Source organism: Odocoileus virginianus, chromosome 12 (genome assembly GCF_023699985.2).
Source record: "Odocoileus virginianus isolate 20LAN1187 ecotype Illinois chromosome 12, Ovbor_1.2, whole genome shotgun sequence".
NCBI classification, from domain to species: Eukaryota; Metazoa; Chordata; class Mammalia; order Artiodactyla; family Cervidae; genus Odocoileus; species Odocoileus virginianus.
The window spans coordinates 13507550-13522939 of record NC_069685.1 but is presented as its reverse complement, the minus strand read 5'-3'; the positions used below and the strand labels follow the sequence as shown (position 1 = coordinate 13522939).

Here is a 15390-nt window from a genome sequence, read left to right as displayed (position 1 = left end):
CAGAAATTGCTTCTTTTAATGTTCTCAGCAGACACTTATAAGCTAAATATATATTCTGGCTGTGTGGCATGTGAAATCCCAGATCTCTAACCAGGGACCGAACCCAGGTCACAGCAGTGAAAGTCTGGAATCCTAACCACAGAGCCACCAGAAGCTACCACTTTTGTGATTTCCTTGGATTGAAATATAGTTGATTTACAATATTGTGTTAGTTTCCCATGTATAGCAAAGTGGTTCAGTTATATATATCTATAATATATATTTCAGATTATTTCTGATTGTATGTTATCATGAGATACGGAATACAGTTTCCTGTGATATACAGTAACTCCTTGTTGCTAATCTAGTTTATGCATAGCTGTTTGTTAATCCCATACTCCTAACTTGTCCCTCCTCACTCCCTTCCTCCTTTGCTAACTATAAAGTTACTTTCTGTGTCTGTGAGCCTGCTTCTATTTTATATATTGTTTCATTATTTTTTAATTTATTATTTACCATTTATAGATATATTTCATTATTTTTTAAATTCTATACATAAATGATATAACACAGTATTTGTCTTTCTCTGTCTGACTTACTCAACCAAGTACAATATTCTCTAGGTTCATTCACATGGCTGAAAATGGCATTATTTCATTCTTTTTTTAGTGGCTGAGTAATTCATGCATTGGAGAAGGAAATGGCAACCCACTCCAGTGTTCTTGCCTGGAAAATCCCAGGGACAGCAGAGACTGGTGGGCTGCCGTCTATGGGGTCGCACAGAGTCGGACACGACTGAAGTGACTTAGCAGCAGCAATATTGTATATACATGTACTCACATATATATATATATACTACATATAGTACATAGTAATATAGTACTATGTACACAGTACATATATATATATGTACTACATCCTCTTAATCCAATTGTCTTTTGATAGGCACTTGGGCTGTTTCCACATCTTGGCTATTGTAAATGGTGCTGCTAGAAACACTGGGGTACCTGTATCTTTTCGAATTAGAGTTATAAACTACTTTTGGCTAAGAGAGTGTGTCTAAGCAGAGAGGCAGACAAAAAGAGGAGTGACAGAAAAAGGGAACAGGCATTCATAAAATAAGGATATTTTATCAAATGTCTCGTGAGGGCATCTGATGTGCCACACTCTGCTGGATGCTTGGGATTCAGAAATGAGTATGAAAATGCCCCAGTTCCAGAAAGCTCAGAGTCTCTGTGAGAGAGGAGAAGAACAGGCTGAGCTCACTCCATCTTGAAAAAGAAGGAAACTAGATCTTGCCCTTTCAGTGAGCTTTGGACTATGTGCCTGGTAGCCATGGGGATAACATATATACAGCCGAACTGGCCTCCCAGACTGATAAACATCAGATTCCATACCCAGGTTTCCCGTTGCCAAAAAGAATGTAATAACCCCTTGTGCAGTCAGTCAGCTTTGTAATCTTCATGGTGTAGGCTACAATGAATGCATAACCAGCTGACCCTTCTGATTGTGAATCACGGCTATAACCTGATTGTGTCTCCCTTTAACACTTTTCAGGCTAGGTTTAAGGAATCTGGGGATGTGGGCTTGAGCAGTACACTTAAGGTATGTAAGGTTTTCACAAAAGTCGGTCGGGGTCCTTGGCTAAGAGGAGACTCTGCCTTGGGCCTGCCGGTGTAATAAACTGCATTTCACTATCTGCATTGTCCTGCTGAGTGAGTTGTTTCCCGGAACGCGCGGCTACAACATCTGGACTCTAGAATGTGAACCCCATGGAGGTAGAGACCTTGGGCTGTTTGTTTCACTGGAGAACTGGTGACTACAACAGTGCTGGGCATTTCTGAGTTAATATTTTGTATCCAATCATTTCTGCAATCCCTGAGAGCATTTATTGTTTAGTCTCTAAGTCGAGTCTAACTGTGACTCCATGGACCATATCCTGCCAGACACCTCTGTCCATGGGATTTCCCAGGCAAGAATACTGGAGTGGGTTGCCATTTCCTTCTGTAGGGGATCATCTGACCCAGGGATTGAATGCATATCTCCTGCGTTGCAGGCAAATTCTTTACCACTGAGCCACTTGGGAAGCCCTTCTGGGAGGATAACTATAGTTTATTTTCTCAGACAGACATTTAGTCATGGTGGCTTAATTTTTCATGCATTTACTGATTTTTTTGTCTTAATCTACTGATGTGTTTCTTTTGTGTGTGATTTAAAAAAAAACCTTTGTAGTCATATTTTTTTAAAGAAAAACTTTATTTTTACTTATTTATTTATTTGGGATCTTAGTTCCCTGACCAGGGGTCGAACTCATGTCCCTGCAGAGGAAGTGCTGAGCGTCTATCACACTCACTAGACTGCCAAGGATTTCCCCTATGTGTGATTTTTTTAACCATTTAAAAAATTGAAGCATAGTTACTTTACAGTGTTGTGTGCTTACTGATTTTTGATGGTGAGAAATTTGTTAGTAATTTTCCAGACAATTAGGGCACCGTTGGTAGAGATGGAGAGCTGGGAATAGATTTCAGCAGTGTTAGGAAATAAGAACTAACAAATTACTGAAGCAAATGAACAACATAGTAGTTTTAAAATGACCACTGTGAATGGTTAAGACTCCACCTTTCAATGCAGGGAACATGGGTTTGATCCCTGTTTAGGGAATTAAGATCCAACATGCAGCACGAGGCGGCCAAAAATAAATAAATACATTAAAAAAAATCAAGGGGCTTCTCCGGTGGCTCAGTGGTAAAGAATCTGAATGCAGATGCAGGAGACATGGGTTCGATCCCTGGTCCAGGAAGATGCCACATGACGCAGAGCAGCCAGGGTAGTTAGTGCGCCATGACTATTGAGCCTGTGCTCTAGAGCCTAGTGAACCCAAATACTGGGGCCATGTGCTGCATCTACAGAAGCCCAGCACCCTTGAGCCCGTGCTCCACAAAAAGAGAAGCTGTGCTCCACACAATGAGAAGCTGGCATACAGCAGCTAGAAAGTAGCCCTCCCTCGCCACAACTAAAGAAAGGCCCGAGCAGCAATGAAGACCCAACACAGCCAAAAATAAGTAGTTTTTTAAAAATCAAGAAAAATATTCAGTGTGAGATACAAGGGTGGCAGATGGTAGCCCCTCAAGACTGAATTGATCCTCCCCTCTCCATAGAATGTTCAAGAAGTATTCTAGTATCATTTGGCTTTGATTTGATACCCCAATGAATATCCAGTGGAGCACAAACACCCATGTCTCATCACTTCAGGCCTCATTATAAGGTTTAGACTCTGCAGTTGTTTGGATGTGTGAAATCAGATATCATGACCTGACACCAGTTATCATGAGAAAAGCTTTACATAAAATGAGCCTCATAACCCCTTTGCCATTTGCTCTGTCTCATTCTCAGAGAATCTGATCTCATGTAAAAGATACCCAAAGCTCTAAAGTGTGAAAATAATTTCCAGGATAGAAGAGCTGGAGACGACTTTTCAAAAGTGTTGAAGAAAGTCTGGATTAATCCTGGTTTGGTAACTGAGAATGGATGTCCAGTTTTGAAGCGCCTCCTTTGGTCCCATGTTGAGGTGAAGAAGATATGGAAGAGGGGTGTATCCTCAGTTACACTTTATTTTCACTCATTTTTAAAAATTGGAGGAAAGTTGTTACAATATTATATAGGTTACAGATGTACAATGATGTACATGTAAAAAATAGTCACAATTTTTAAAGGTAATTCTCCATTTGTAGTTGTTATAAAATATTTGCTATATTCCCCATGTTGTACAGTATATCCTTTCAGCTTATTTTACATGTAATAGTTCATATCTCTTACTCCTCTATCCCTATACTGCTCCAACCCCTACAGATAACCTACTAATTTGCTCTCTGTATCTGAATGGTTTCCCTTTTGTTATATTCACTAGCTTGTCTATATATATAGTGTCTATATATACATCAGTTCAGTTCAGTCACTCAGTCATGTCCGACTCTTTGAGACCCCATGAATCGCAGCACGCCAGGCCTCCCTGTCCATTACAAACTCCTGGAGTTTACTCAAACTCATGTCTATCGAGTCGGTGATGCCATCCAGCCATCTCATCCTCTGTCGTCCCCTTCTCCCCCTGCCCTCAATCTTTCCCAGCATCAGGGTCTTTTCCAATGAGTCAGCTCTTCGCATGAGGTGGCCAAAGTATTGGAGTTTCAGCTTCAGCATCAGTCCTTCCAATGAACACCCAGGACTGATTTCCTTTAGGATGGACTGGTTGGATCTCCAGTCGGACACAACTGAGCAACTGAACTGAACTGAGGAGTTTAGTTCTTCTACAAATATTCAAATGACTCTGGGAAGATGGACAGTTTTTCCCCCTGAGTCAGACAGGATATAAAAACCTCTTGACATAAAAACCCAAATCTTTGCCTATGAGACATCCCCAAAATAAAGAACTGTGGAGACAGAACCCTACAAGAGAAGGGATGTGTGTTTCAGCTGAAGTTCTTGGCAGAAAGTTCCCCTGTGTGTTGATGAAGTAACCTCTGGGAAGTAACTGAGACCAAGGGCCATGCAGAAATCATGGTGCTCTCTGGCTGACCTCGTCTTCTGGGAGAGTGGTCCTAACTCAGACACCCTGAGCCTGGAGAATAGATCTGGGAAAAGCTTGCCATTCCTTGATTGCCTGTTCCCAGCCATCTCCCTCTTGGCTTCTCTCCAGTGGTTTTGGCAGGACTCTAATTAGACCCCAAAGGTCTCAGAAATTCACAATGCACACTTGTAAAATGAAGGCATTTTACTGTCTTCTATTTGTCTTCACAACAGATTGTGAAAAAGATAAAATGATCTCTGAAATTTCTGGCAGATAGAGATGTTATAAAAACGTAATGCATCTTTAGAGCAATTACTGCTGATTATTAGTGATGATAATGGGATGTATTATGTAGGCATTATATATCCATTTACCCCAAAGAGGCATAGATCTTTATAGAACACAGAAAAATTTCACACTGTACACATATTGGAGGAATTTATAACCTGATAGCAGGGTAGAAACAATTATACATAATCAAAAGAAATAGCTACAGCTAAACACAATAATGTGTCATGCACTCAGTAAATAATTTTTTAAAAGAAATAGCTAGAACTGAGCATAATAATGTATTCTATGCTTAAAAAGAATTTTGAAATAAACTGAGTGATTTGGGGATTGTGGTATACGGTTATGAAATGTCTTAATTTTCCTAGAATCCTTTGACTTGAAAGAGAAAGGGGGAAAATAGAAGAAGAAAACATTGCCATATATAAACCTGTAACTCACATGGAGTGAAAACCATGGCATAATTTCACACATTAATTTTTTAGAGGTTCCCCCAGATCTGTTACTGATTCTCTTCCAATCTATTCTCTTATACTTAGTTTTAAGCCTTAGTTTCATGTTTCTGTTAACTTTGGCCAACAAGCAACTCAAAGTTACTTACTGATAAAGGATGTTTCTCCAAGGGATCCTCTGCGTGTCAGGGTCACTTCTAAGAACACGGAGTCTTCATCCACAATGTAATACTCTTTCTCTAACGCAATGCAAGCCCAGGAGAGGTGGAAAGGCTGATTTGTTAGCTTATTTCCTCCTGTAATTGACAGGGGTCAAAGAGATGTTAGATGAACTATTGGATGAAAAAATATGAATGACCAAAGTTTGCATTTTGCTTCTGAAGTCGAGTTTTTAAAAATAAGTGCTTAAAAAAAAGAATGAAGACCAAAAAAAAAAAATAAAAATAAGTGTTCACTTTTATATAGATAGGAAAAGGGCTTTGCTTTTTTTAGAGTGCTATGAGCACCATTTAGAGCCCTGTTTCCCCTGCTTAGTGTGGGATTATTACTGTGGGTCTGTTCCTGAAAGGCCTAAGGCACCAGAATTCTAGGGCTCCCCTGTTGGCTCAATTTGTAAAGAACCTGCCTGCAGTGCAGGAGACCTGGGTTCAATTCCTGGGTTGGGAAGATCCCCTGGAGAAGGGAATGGCAACCCACTCCAGTACTCTTGCCTGGAGAATCCCAAGGACAGAGGATCCTGGCAGGCTACAGGCTATGTGGTCACAGGAGTCTGACACGACTTAGCGACCAAACTACTACTAAAACTAGGCAGCTTAATTTTATTTTTTAAAAGATTTTTTTGGTGTGGACCATTTTTAAAGTCTTCATTGAGTTTGTTACAATATTGCCTCTGTTTTATGTTTTGGCATTTTGGCTGTGAGGCATGTGGGATCATAACTCCCTGACCAAGGATTGAACCTGTGCCTCCTGCATTGGAAGGTAAAGTCTTAACCACTGGACTTCCAGGGAAGTCCCAAGCTTGGTTGTTTAAATTCAGTTTGTTTAACGTCTCCATCCTGCCCTTGGTCTCCATCCTTCCCTTGCTGCCTCCCTTGTTTGCTTCCTTTCTCCATGCCTCTTTGCTTGGCTTTCTTCCTCTGCCCTCTGATTTAATACTTTGTACTATTTGTGTATCCATTTGCTCCCACACTGGTCTAGAGGTTCCTTGAAGACAGTGCCCACTATATATTTTCTTATTTTATCACTATAGAAACCTAGTAATGTGTCTTGAACTCGGATGTGTTAAAAGTCTAAAAATTATGCAAGTAGAGGGTTGCATAATGCATAATGCAGACAAGGCTATAAGGTCTCTATCTGATTTTGTCTCACCCACACTAGGTCACAGGTCTCTGTTGATGGTCAGCCTTATTGGTGATGTGCAATGTATACATTATACAACATTCAAAAAAACTAAGATCATGGTCCCATCACTTCATGGCAAATAGATGGGAAAACAATGGAAACAGTTACTTTATTTTCCTGGGCTCCAAAATCACTGCAGATGGTGACTGCAGCCATGAAATAAGAAGATACTTGCCCCTTGGAAGAAAGGTTATGACAAACCTAGACAGCATTTTAAAAAGTAGAGACACCACTCTGCCAACAAAGGCCCATATTAGTCAAAGTTAAGGTTTTTCCAGTGGTCATGTATGGATGTGAGAGTTGAACTATAAAGAAGGTTGAGTGACAAAAAAATAATGCTTTTGAATTGTGTTGTTGGAGAAGACTCTTGAGAGTCCCTCGGACCTCAAGGAGATTCAACCAGTCCATCCTAAAGGAAATCAGCCTTGAATATTCATTGGAAGGACTGATGCTGAAGCTGAAAGTTCAATACTTTGGCCACCTGATGCGAAGAACTGACTCATTTGAAAAGACCCTGATGCTGGGACAGGTTGAAGGAGGGAGGAGAAGGGGACAGCAGAGGATGAGGCTGTTGGATGGCAACACCGACTAGATGGACATGAGTCTGAGCAACCTCCGGGAATTGGTGATGGACAGGGAAGCCTGGTATGCTGCAGTCCATGGGGTTGCAAAGAGTTGGACATGACTGAGCAACTGAACTGAACTGAACTGAATGTTCTAAAAAGAGAATGTAAGCTCATAATAGGCGATGGGGATAAAGAGGGAGCAACATGCACGCTTCATGTGCCAGGCACTGAGCTAGGCAGTATAGTTTGCAAGCAAAAAAGAAAAGATGGAGGCAAACAAGATGAAGGAGACAGGAGTCAGTGAACAGGCACTGACCGGACCCACCAGGACAAGGAAAGTGCCTGAGTGAACAAAAGGTGAACTTTGGAAAAGGAATGATTTAAAAAGCAACAATTAAAGACCATTACAGTACACTAACACATATATATGGACTTTAGAAAGATGGTAACGATAACCCTATATGCAAAACAGAAAAAGAGACTCAGATGTATGGAACAGACTTGTGGACTCTGGGAGAAGGCGAGGGTGGGATGTTTCAAGAGAACAGCATTGAAACATGTATATTATCTAGGGTGAAACGGATAACCCGCTCAGGTTAGGTACATGAGACAAGTGCTCGGGCCTGGTGCACTGGGAAGACCCAGAGGGATCGGGTGGAGAGGGAGGTGGGAGGGGGGACTGGGATGGGGAGTATATGTAAATCCATGGCTAATTCATATCAATGTATAACAAAAACTACTGTAATGATGTAAAGTAATTAGCCTCCAACTAATAAAAATTAAAAAAGAAAAAAAAGCAACAATTAAAATAATAATGGAGAAAAACAACCAAATGTGGAACTCATAGTTTGCTGAGTTTGAAAGGCATAATGCTTTTATGTTTCACAATTATATCCTATTAGGTTAAAAAAAAGGAATCATACAAAAAGTATTTTATTTAAATACTGTATTCAGGAATATTTCATTTTGATATAAATGATTTACTAATTCTTTCAAAAATGCAATGATTTAAAAATCAAAATTAAGTTTTAAAACCCAAAAGAAGAGATTACACATGCCTGAAGACAACTGTGAAAACGAATTTAATGAATGCAGATGCTCAAATAGGCAAAATCAAATCCTGAAGGATAAAGTAGCAGCCATTGTCAAATGTTAGTGGTTTATGACCCTGAACTTGGAAAAAGATTTAACTGAATAGGATATTTGATCTTAAATATTTAATAATTACCCAATAAAAATGTAATGTTGCGTGTACTTTTGTTTCTACTACTCCATGCCATTTTCAAATAGCTTCATTGTCATAAGCATTTAGCTTCTATGGCTACCTGCATAATATAACTTGATAATGTATTTGAACTCCATAAGCACCTATTCGTCATGCATTTGGAAATAATACCTATAACTGATGATTGTCGCAAAGTGTCAGCTTATGTCATTAGTCATTTGGAAAATGCTTTGTGGTGCCTCCTTGGGGGGAAACATGCTCCCATGGATTGTGACTTGATATATACAACTCCATATAATCATGTCCACAGATTATAAATAGAGTGGGTTTTAAAAATAGAGTTATACATTCAGGGAAAAGCGAGTAACTTGAGATAAAAGAATTAGAAAATTGGGTAAGAGAAAAAGTCAAATTGCATATCAGACAGATCACCATTTTCAACCCGTCTGTCTCCCTTTGATCTTGGAGCTGTAGGTGGTAATTTAAGAAATGTGCTTTGTTAGCTGAAATATGCCACTTCCCCTTCCTGCACAAGAATACTGATTATTCCGTTTCTATTTCTTTTGTGTAATTCACTTCTATTCGGTGATTCCTTGGCCTGCCTGCTTTTCTCCCTTTAGTGGATACAAGTACTCATGTTCCGGGACTGGGAAGGATAACTGTCTCCTCTTGAAATTTCCAGCTGCAAAGGGTCATGCCCATTCTCTTTTTGAGAAATGACTGGCTGTTTTGTGTATGCTCACATCAGGTTTTTCAGAAAGGAGTTGGCAGGGGTAATCCAGAGCAGACAGATAAGCTACCAGCAGCCATGGCTTTCGCTGGGTTCTCCTAAGGTACAGCAAGCTTCCTTCCGTGCAATGCTTCTAAATCCCTTTCTTCAGTCTTTGGAAATCTGGGGGCAGGTGGTGGAGGGAGAGATCTTTGTGGTCACCTGCTGGGCAGGTGTGAGCCACAGAGGGTGGCAGGTTTAATGTGTTTTAAAAAGAGGTATTTGGTATATTCTTTTTGGAGATATCCCCAAACTGTTTTGATGATATATTTGGCTCTCCATTTCAAAGGCTATGAACTCAACATGTTACTGCTATGGATAACAATACAAGTTTTCTGTGCCCTTTGCGTCCTTGTTAGAGTTTTTCAATATAAACTCAGTGGAAGCAGGGTAAAAAAAATAGGCCATGAGCTTTTCTTAGATTCTTTTGTATGCCTCAGTAGGGGCATCACCATATGTTGCTTTTGGCACAAAATAAAATCACCCCCCAAATTCTCACAGCAAGACTTTAGATAATAATAGTAGTAAAGTTTAAAAAGTTTCTGTTTGTTAATTATATGATTACACAAATCTACATTTGTGATAAAAAGATACAGACCCAATATATCAATGTCAACTTCCTATTTTCCAACTATTAATAGTAGGAAAGTAGAAATACACTGATCGCATGACCAGCTGCAATGCCATTTCTGCCTGGGATTTGGGGTTCCATATGGCTTAACTGGAAGACAGAAAACATTGTGCCTTCCTTCTCTAGAGTGTACAGGATTCAAGGAAGATATGAAACATATTGTTCATTCCAGAGAATGTAATGTAATGTAGTATAGTATAGTATAGTATAGTAGTGTAGTGTAATGTAATACAATGTAATGTAATATAGCAACTTCCTATTTGGTGATCAGAGTAATCATTCTCATATTTGGATACAATCTAGATAGATCCATACAAAGTGTCCAGCTAACCTCCTGTATTGAACTAAAAAATCTTTTCTTCTAAATTAATCTCATGCTATTTTCTTTTCCCTCCCCGTTGGAGGTGAACACTATATTTGATTACTATGCTTTAAATCAGTGATGTTAGCGGTCTTTGTTCCCTCAACAATCTAGCAATCTAAATAAGTTGCCCTCGCCAGAGTTCTGATTTATCATTATCAAGGAGACACATGTGACGGATTCCAGTTCCACCCACCAGACCAATGGGGGTGTGGAGGCAGCAAGAGGCGTCATGGCCCTCAGCATCCTGGAGAGCCAGTCGGTGGCTGACTAGGTAAGTACCACATCCAGGCACATCATCTGTATATCACACTTCAGTTTCATGTTTCTGATTACTGAAACATTGTGTGAAACAAGCAATTTACTCTTATTTCTAAAATGTTTATTTGGCAATATCTTAACACAACTTTTCTTTCAGAGATTCTTCCCTCTGTGTTGAAATTGTTATGAAGATCAAGTGTGATAATGGATGCGGAAGCTTTGGAAAAGTTTGAATTTCCCTTAACGCAGCCTGGCAGGAGTCTGAGTGGGCAGAGAGCCTCCTCCATGGACAGAGGTCACGGAGGAAGAGGAATTCAGGCAGTTAGCTGGCCAGATAGGCAGGTGGTCCTATTAGATCAAACCACGGGAAATGCTTGTTTTCTTCAGATCAGAAATGTTAGGAATTTTATGTAGCTCAACTTGACACGTAGCGAGGTGTCAGGATGCAGTAAGAAGACAGCTGGACTCAGGAGAAGGAGACAGAGGTTGTGGTCTTAGGGGCTCCACGAACTAGAGGGGTAGCCCTGGAGGAGATGCTTCCTTCTCAAGACCTCATTTTTCCTTCTCTCAAATGAGCATGTGGAATTAGAATCTTTCCTGTCCAGTTTTAATGTTTCCTGATTTTTCTGCTTTACTTGTTAGCTGGTACCATCACAGCTATAGAGAAAACATATTAACTTATTCTGTCCCAGTTTGGATGAACAATAATATTACTAGTCTAAGCTGGTGTACGGAGTAGGCAGTGGCACCCCACTCCAGTACTCTTGCCTGGAAAATCCCATGGATGGAGGAGCCTGGTGGGCTGCAGTCCATGGGGTCGCTGAGAGTCGGACACGACTGAGCTACTTCACTTTCACTTTTCACTTTCTTGCGTTGGAGAAGGAAATGGCAACCCACTCCAGTGTTCTTGCCTGGAGAATCCCAGGGACGGGGGAGTCTGGTGGGCTGCCGTCTGTGGGGTTGCACAGAGTTGGACACGATTGAAGCGACTTAGCAGCAGCAGCAGCAGCAAGCTGGTGTAACTTGATATATTAAATGTGAGTGGTGAGCTCTCCTGAGCCCTAAGACAGGCAAGGAGAAGGAAATCTCTGAAGGCACACGAACTATCTGGGCACAGAAGTGCACTGGCTTATCTAGAGGCATGATCATCACCCCAGCTGCATATTATAACCTGGTCCTTTCATATCCATTACCTCACATGAAAATCCAATTAGCACAGCAACCTTGAGGAGCCCAGTTGACATTATACAAATGATATCACCTGCTTGACAAATTAAGTACTTATGGTTCAGTAACTATGCCTCACTCGAGGTCACAGAGCAAGTCAATAAACTAAAAAATATGAAAAGTTCTCTGCAATCTGGATCCTCTCCACCTCTCCATTATCTCCTACTCTCTAGCTGCCTTGGAATGTGTAAGCTAACTATACTAAGCTATGTGCAGTTTGCCAAACTCATGGTGCTGTTTGAGTTCAGCTCTGAAAACTCTTATTCATCCTTCAAAGCCCAGATTGGGCATTACTTATTGATGAAACTTCCCTGGGCAACCTCTCATCTCTGCCCCTCATATACATACTTCCTTGATAGTGCCTCTCGTGGCACTGCAGTTAATTGTCTCCATGTCCGATTCTCTTTCTATTGTATATTTGGAGTTGACTGCTTGTGGCTTTTTATAATGCAGTCCCTACCACATAGCATGGTGGTTTGGTGGTTTAGTCACTAAGTTTTGTCCTACTCTTGTGACCCCATGGACTGTAGCCTGCCAGGCTCCTCTGTCCACGGGATTCTCTAGGCGAGAATACTGGAGTGGGTTGCCATTTCCTTCTCCAAGCACATAGTACATAGCATAGTTCCCAGCAATTAATTGGGACTTAATAAATACTTACTGAATGACTAAATGACCAAACTAATCAAAAGGATCACATGGGCCACAGCCTTGTCTAATTCCATGAAACTATGAGCCATGCCATGTATGAGCACCTAAAATGGAAAGTTCATGGTGGAGAGTTCTGACAAAATGTGGTCCACTGGAGAAGGGAATGGCAAATCACTTCAGTGTTCTTCCCTGGAAAACCCCATGAATAGTATGAAAAGGCAAAAAGATAGGACACTGAAATATGAACTCCCCAGGTCGGTAGGTGCCCAATATACTACTGGAGAAGAGTGGAGAAATAACTCCAGAAAGAATGAAGACATGGAGCCAAAGTGAAAACAATGCCCAGTTGTGGATGTGACTGGTATGGAAATAAAGTCTGGTGCTATAAAGAACAATATTGCACAGGAACCTGGAATGTTAGGTCCATGAATCAAGGTAAATTGGAAGTGGTCAAAGAGGAGATGGCATGAGTGAACATTAACATTTTAAGAATCAGTGAACTAAAATGGACTGGAATGGACAAATTTAATTCAGATGACCATTATATCTACTACTGTGGGCAAAGAAACCCTTAGAAGAAATGGAGTAGCCATCATAGTTGGCAAAAGAGTTTGAAATGCAGTACTTGGATGCAACCTCAAAAATGACAGAATGATTTCTGTTCATTTCCAAAGCAAACCATTCAATATCACAGTAATCCAAGTCTATGCCCCAACCAGTAATGCTGAAGAAGCTGAAGTTGAACGGTTCTATGAAGACCTACAAGACCTTCTACAACTAACACCCAAAAAAAGATGTCCTTTTCCATTATAGGGAACTGGAATGCAAAAGTAGGAAGTCAAGAGATACCCGGAGTAACAGGCAAATTTGGCTTCGGAATACCAAATGAAGCAGGGCAAATACTAACAGAGTTTTGCCAAGAGAACACACTGGTCATAGCAAACACCCTCTTCCAACAACACCAGAGAAGACTCTACACATGGACATCACCAGATGGTCAATACTGAAATCAGATTGATTATATTCTTTGCAGCTGAAGATGGAGAAGCTCTATACAGTCAGCAAAAACAGGACCAGGAGCTGACTGTGGCTCAGACCATGAACTCCTTATTGCAAAATTCAGACTTAAATTGAAGAAAGTAGGGAAAACCGCTAGATCATTCAGGTATGACCTAAGTCAAATCCCTTACAATTATACAGTGGAAGTGACATAAAGATTCAAGAGATTAGATCTGATAGACAGAGTGCCTGAAGAACTATGGATGGAGGTTTATGACATCATACAGGAGGCAGTGATCAAGATCATCGCCAAGAAAAAGAGATGCAAAAAGGCAAAATGGTTGTCTGAGGAGGTTTTACAAATTGCTGAGAGACGAAGAGAAGTGAAAGGAAAAGGAGAAAAGGAAATATATAACCATTTGAATGCAGAGTTCCAAAGACTAGCAAGGAGAGATAAGAAAGCCTTCCTGAGTGATAAATGCAAAGAGACAGAGGAAAACAATAGAATGGGAAAGACTAGAGATCTTGTCAAGGAAATTAGTGATACCAAGGGAAAATTTCATGCAAAGATGGGACAATAAAGGACAGAAATGGTATGGACCTAACAATAGAAGCAGAAGATATTAAGAGGTGGCAAGGATACACGGAAGAACTGTACAAAAAACCTCTTCACGACCCAGATAATCATGATGGTGTGATCACTCACCTAGAGCCAGACATCCTGGAATGCAAAGTCAAGAGGGTGATAGGAAGCATCACTAGGAACAAAGCTACTGGAGGTGATGGAATTCCAGCTGAACTATTTCAAATCCTAAAAGATGATGCTGTGAAAGTGCTGCACTCAATATGCCAGCAAATTTGGAAAATCCAGCAGTGCCCACAGGACTGGAAATCCCAAAGAAAGCCAATGCCAAAGAATGTTCAAACTACTGCACAATTGCACTCATCTCACACAGTAGAAAAGTAATGCTCAAAATTCTCCAAGCTAGGCTTCAACACATGAACTGAGAGCTTCCAGATGTTCTAGATGGATTTAGAAAAGGCAGAGGAATCAGAAATCAAATTGCCAACTTCTGCTGGATCATAGAAAAAGCAAGAGAGTTAAAAAAAAAACAAACTACTTCTGCTTTATTGACTACACCAAAGCCTTTGACTGTGTAGATCACAACAAACTGTGGAAAATTCTTTGAGAGATGGGAATACCAGATCACTTTACCAGCCTCTTGAGATATTTGTGTGTAGGTCAAGAAGCAACAATTAGAACTGGACATGCAACAACAGACTGGTTCGAAATAGGAAAAGGAGTACGTCAAGACTGTATACTGACACCCTGCTTATTTAACTTATATGCAGAGTATATTATGTGAAATACTGGACTGGATGAAGCACAGTTGTAATCAAGATTGTCAGGAGAAATATCAATAACCTCAGATATGCAGATGACACCACCCTTATGGCAGAAAGTGAAGAAGAACCTAAAAAGTCTCCTGATGAAAGTGAAAGAGGAGAGTGAAAAAGTTACCTTAAAACTCAACATTCAAAAAATGAAGATCCAGTCCCATCCCTTCATTGGAAATAGATGGGGAAACAGTGGAAACAGTGACAGACTTTATTTTTGAGGGCTCCAAAATCACTGTAGATGGTGACTGCAGCCATGAAATTAAAAGATGCTTGCTCCTTGAGGGAAAAGCTATGCCCAACCTAGTCAGCATATTAAAAAGCAGAGACATTACTTTGCCCACAAGGGTCCATCTAATCAAAGCTATGGTTTTTCCAGTAGTTATGTATGGATGTGAGAGTTGGACTCTAAAGAAAGCTGAGCCCCGAAGAATTGATGCTTTTGAACTATGGTGTTGGAGAAGACTCTTGAGAGTCCCTTGGGCTGCAAGGAGATCAAACCCCAGTCAATGCTGAAGGAAATCAGTCCTGAATATTCATTGGAAGGATTGATGCTGAAGTTGAAACGTCAATACTTTGGCCACTTGATGTGAAGAACTGACTCATTGGAAAAGATCCTGA

The 15390-nt window shown here is 40.5% G+C and overlaps 1 protein-coding gene across 1 annotated transcript in view; it reads right to left on the bottom strand.

The window, feature by feature from the left end:
* FREM3 (FRAS1 related extracellular matrix 3) overlaps positions 1–15390 on the bottom strand; it is a 102117-nt gene that overhangs the window by 29206 nt on the left and 57521 nt on the right. The window contains 1 exon segment of the mRNA XM_070475813.1: positions 5433–5579. Coding sequence (XP_070331914.1) covers positions 5433–5579 — 147 coding nt within the window.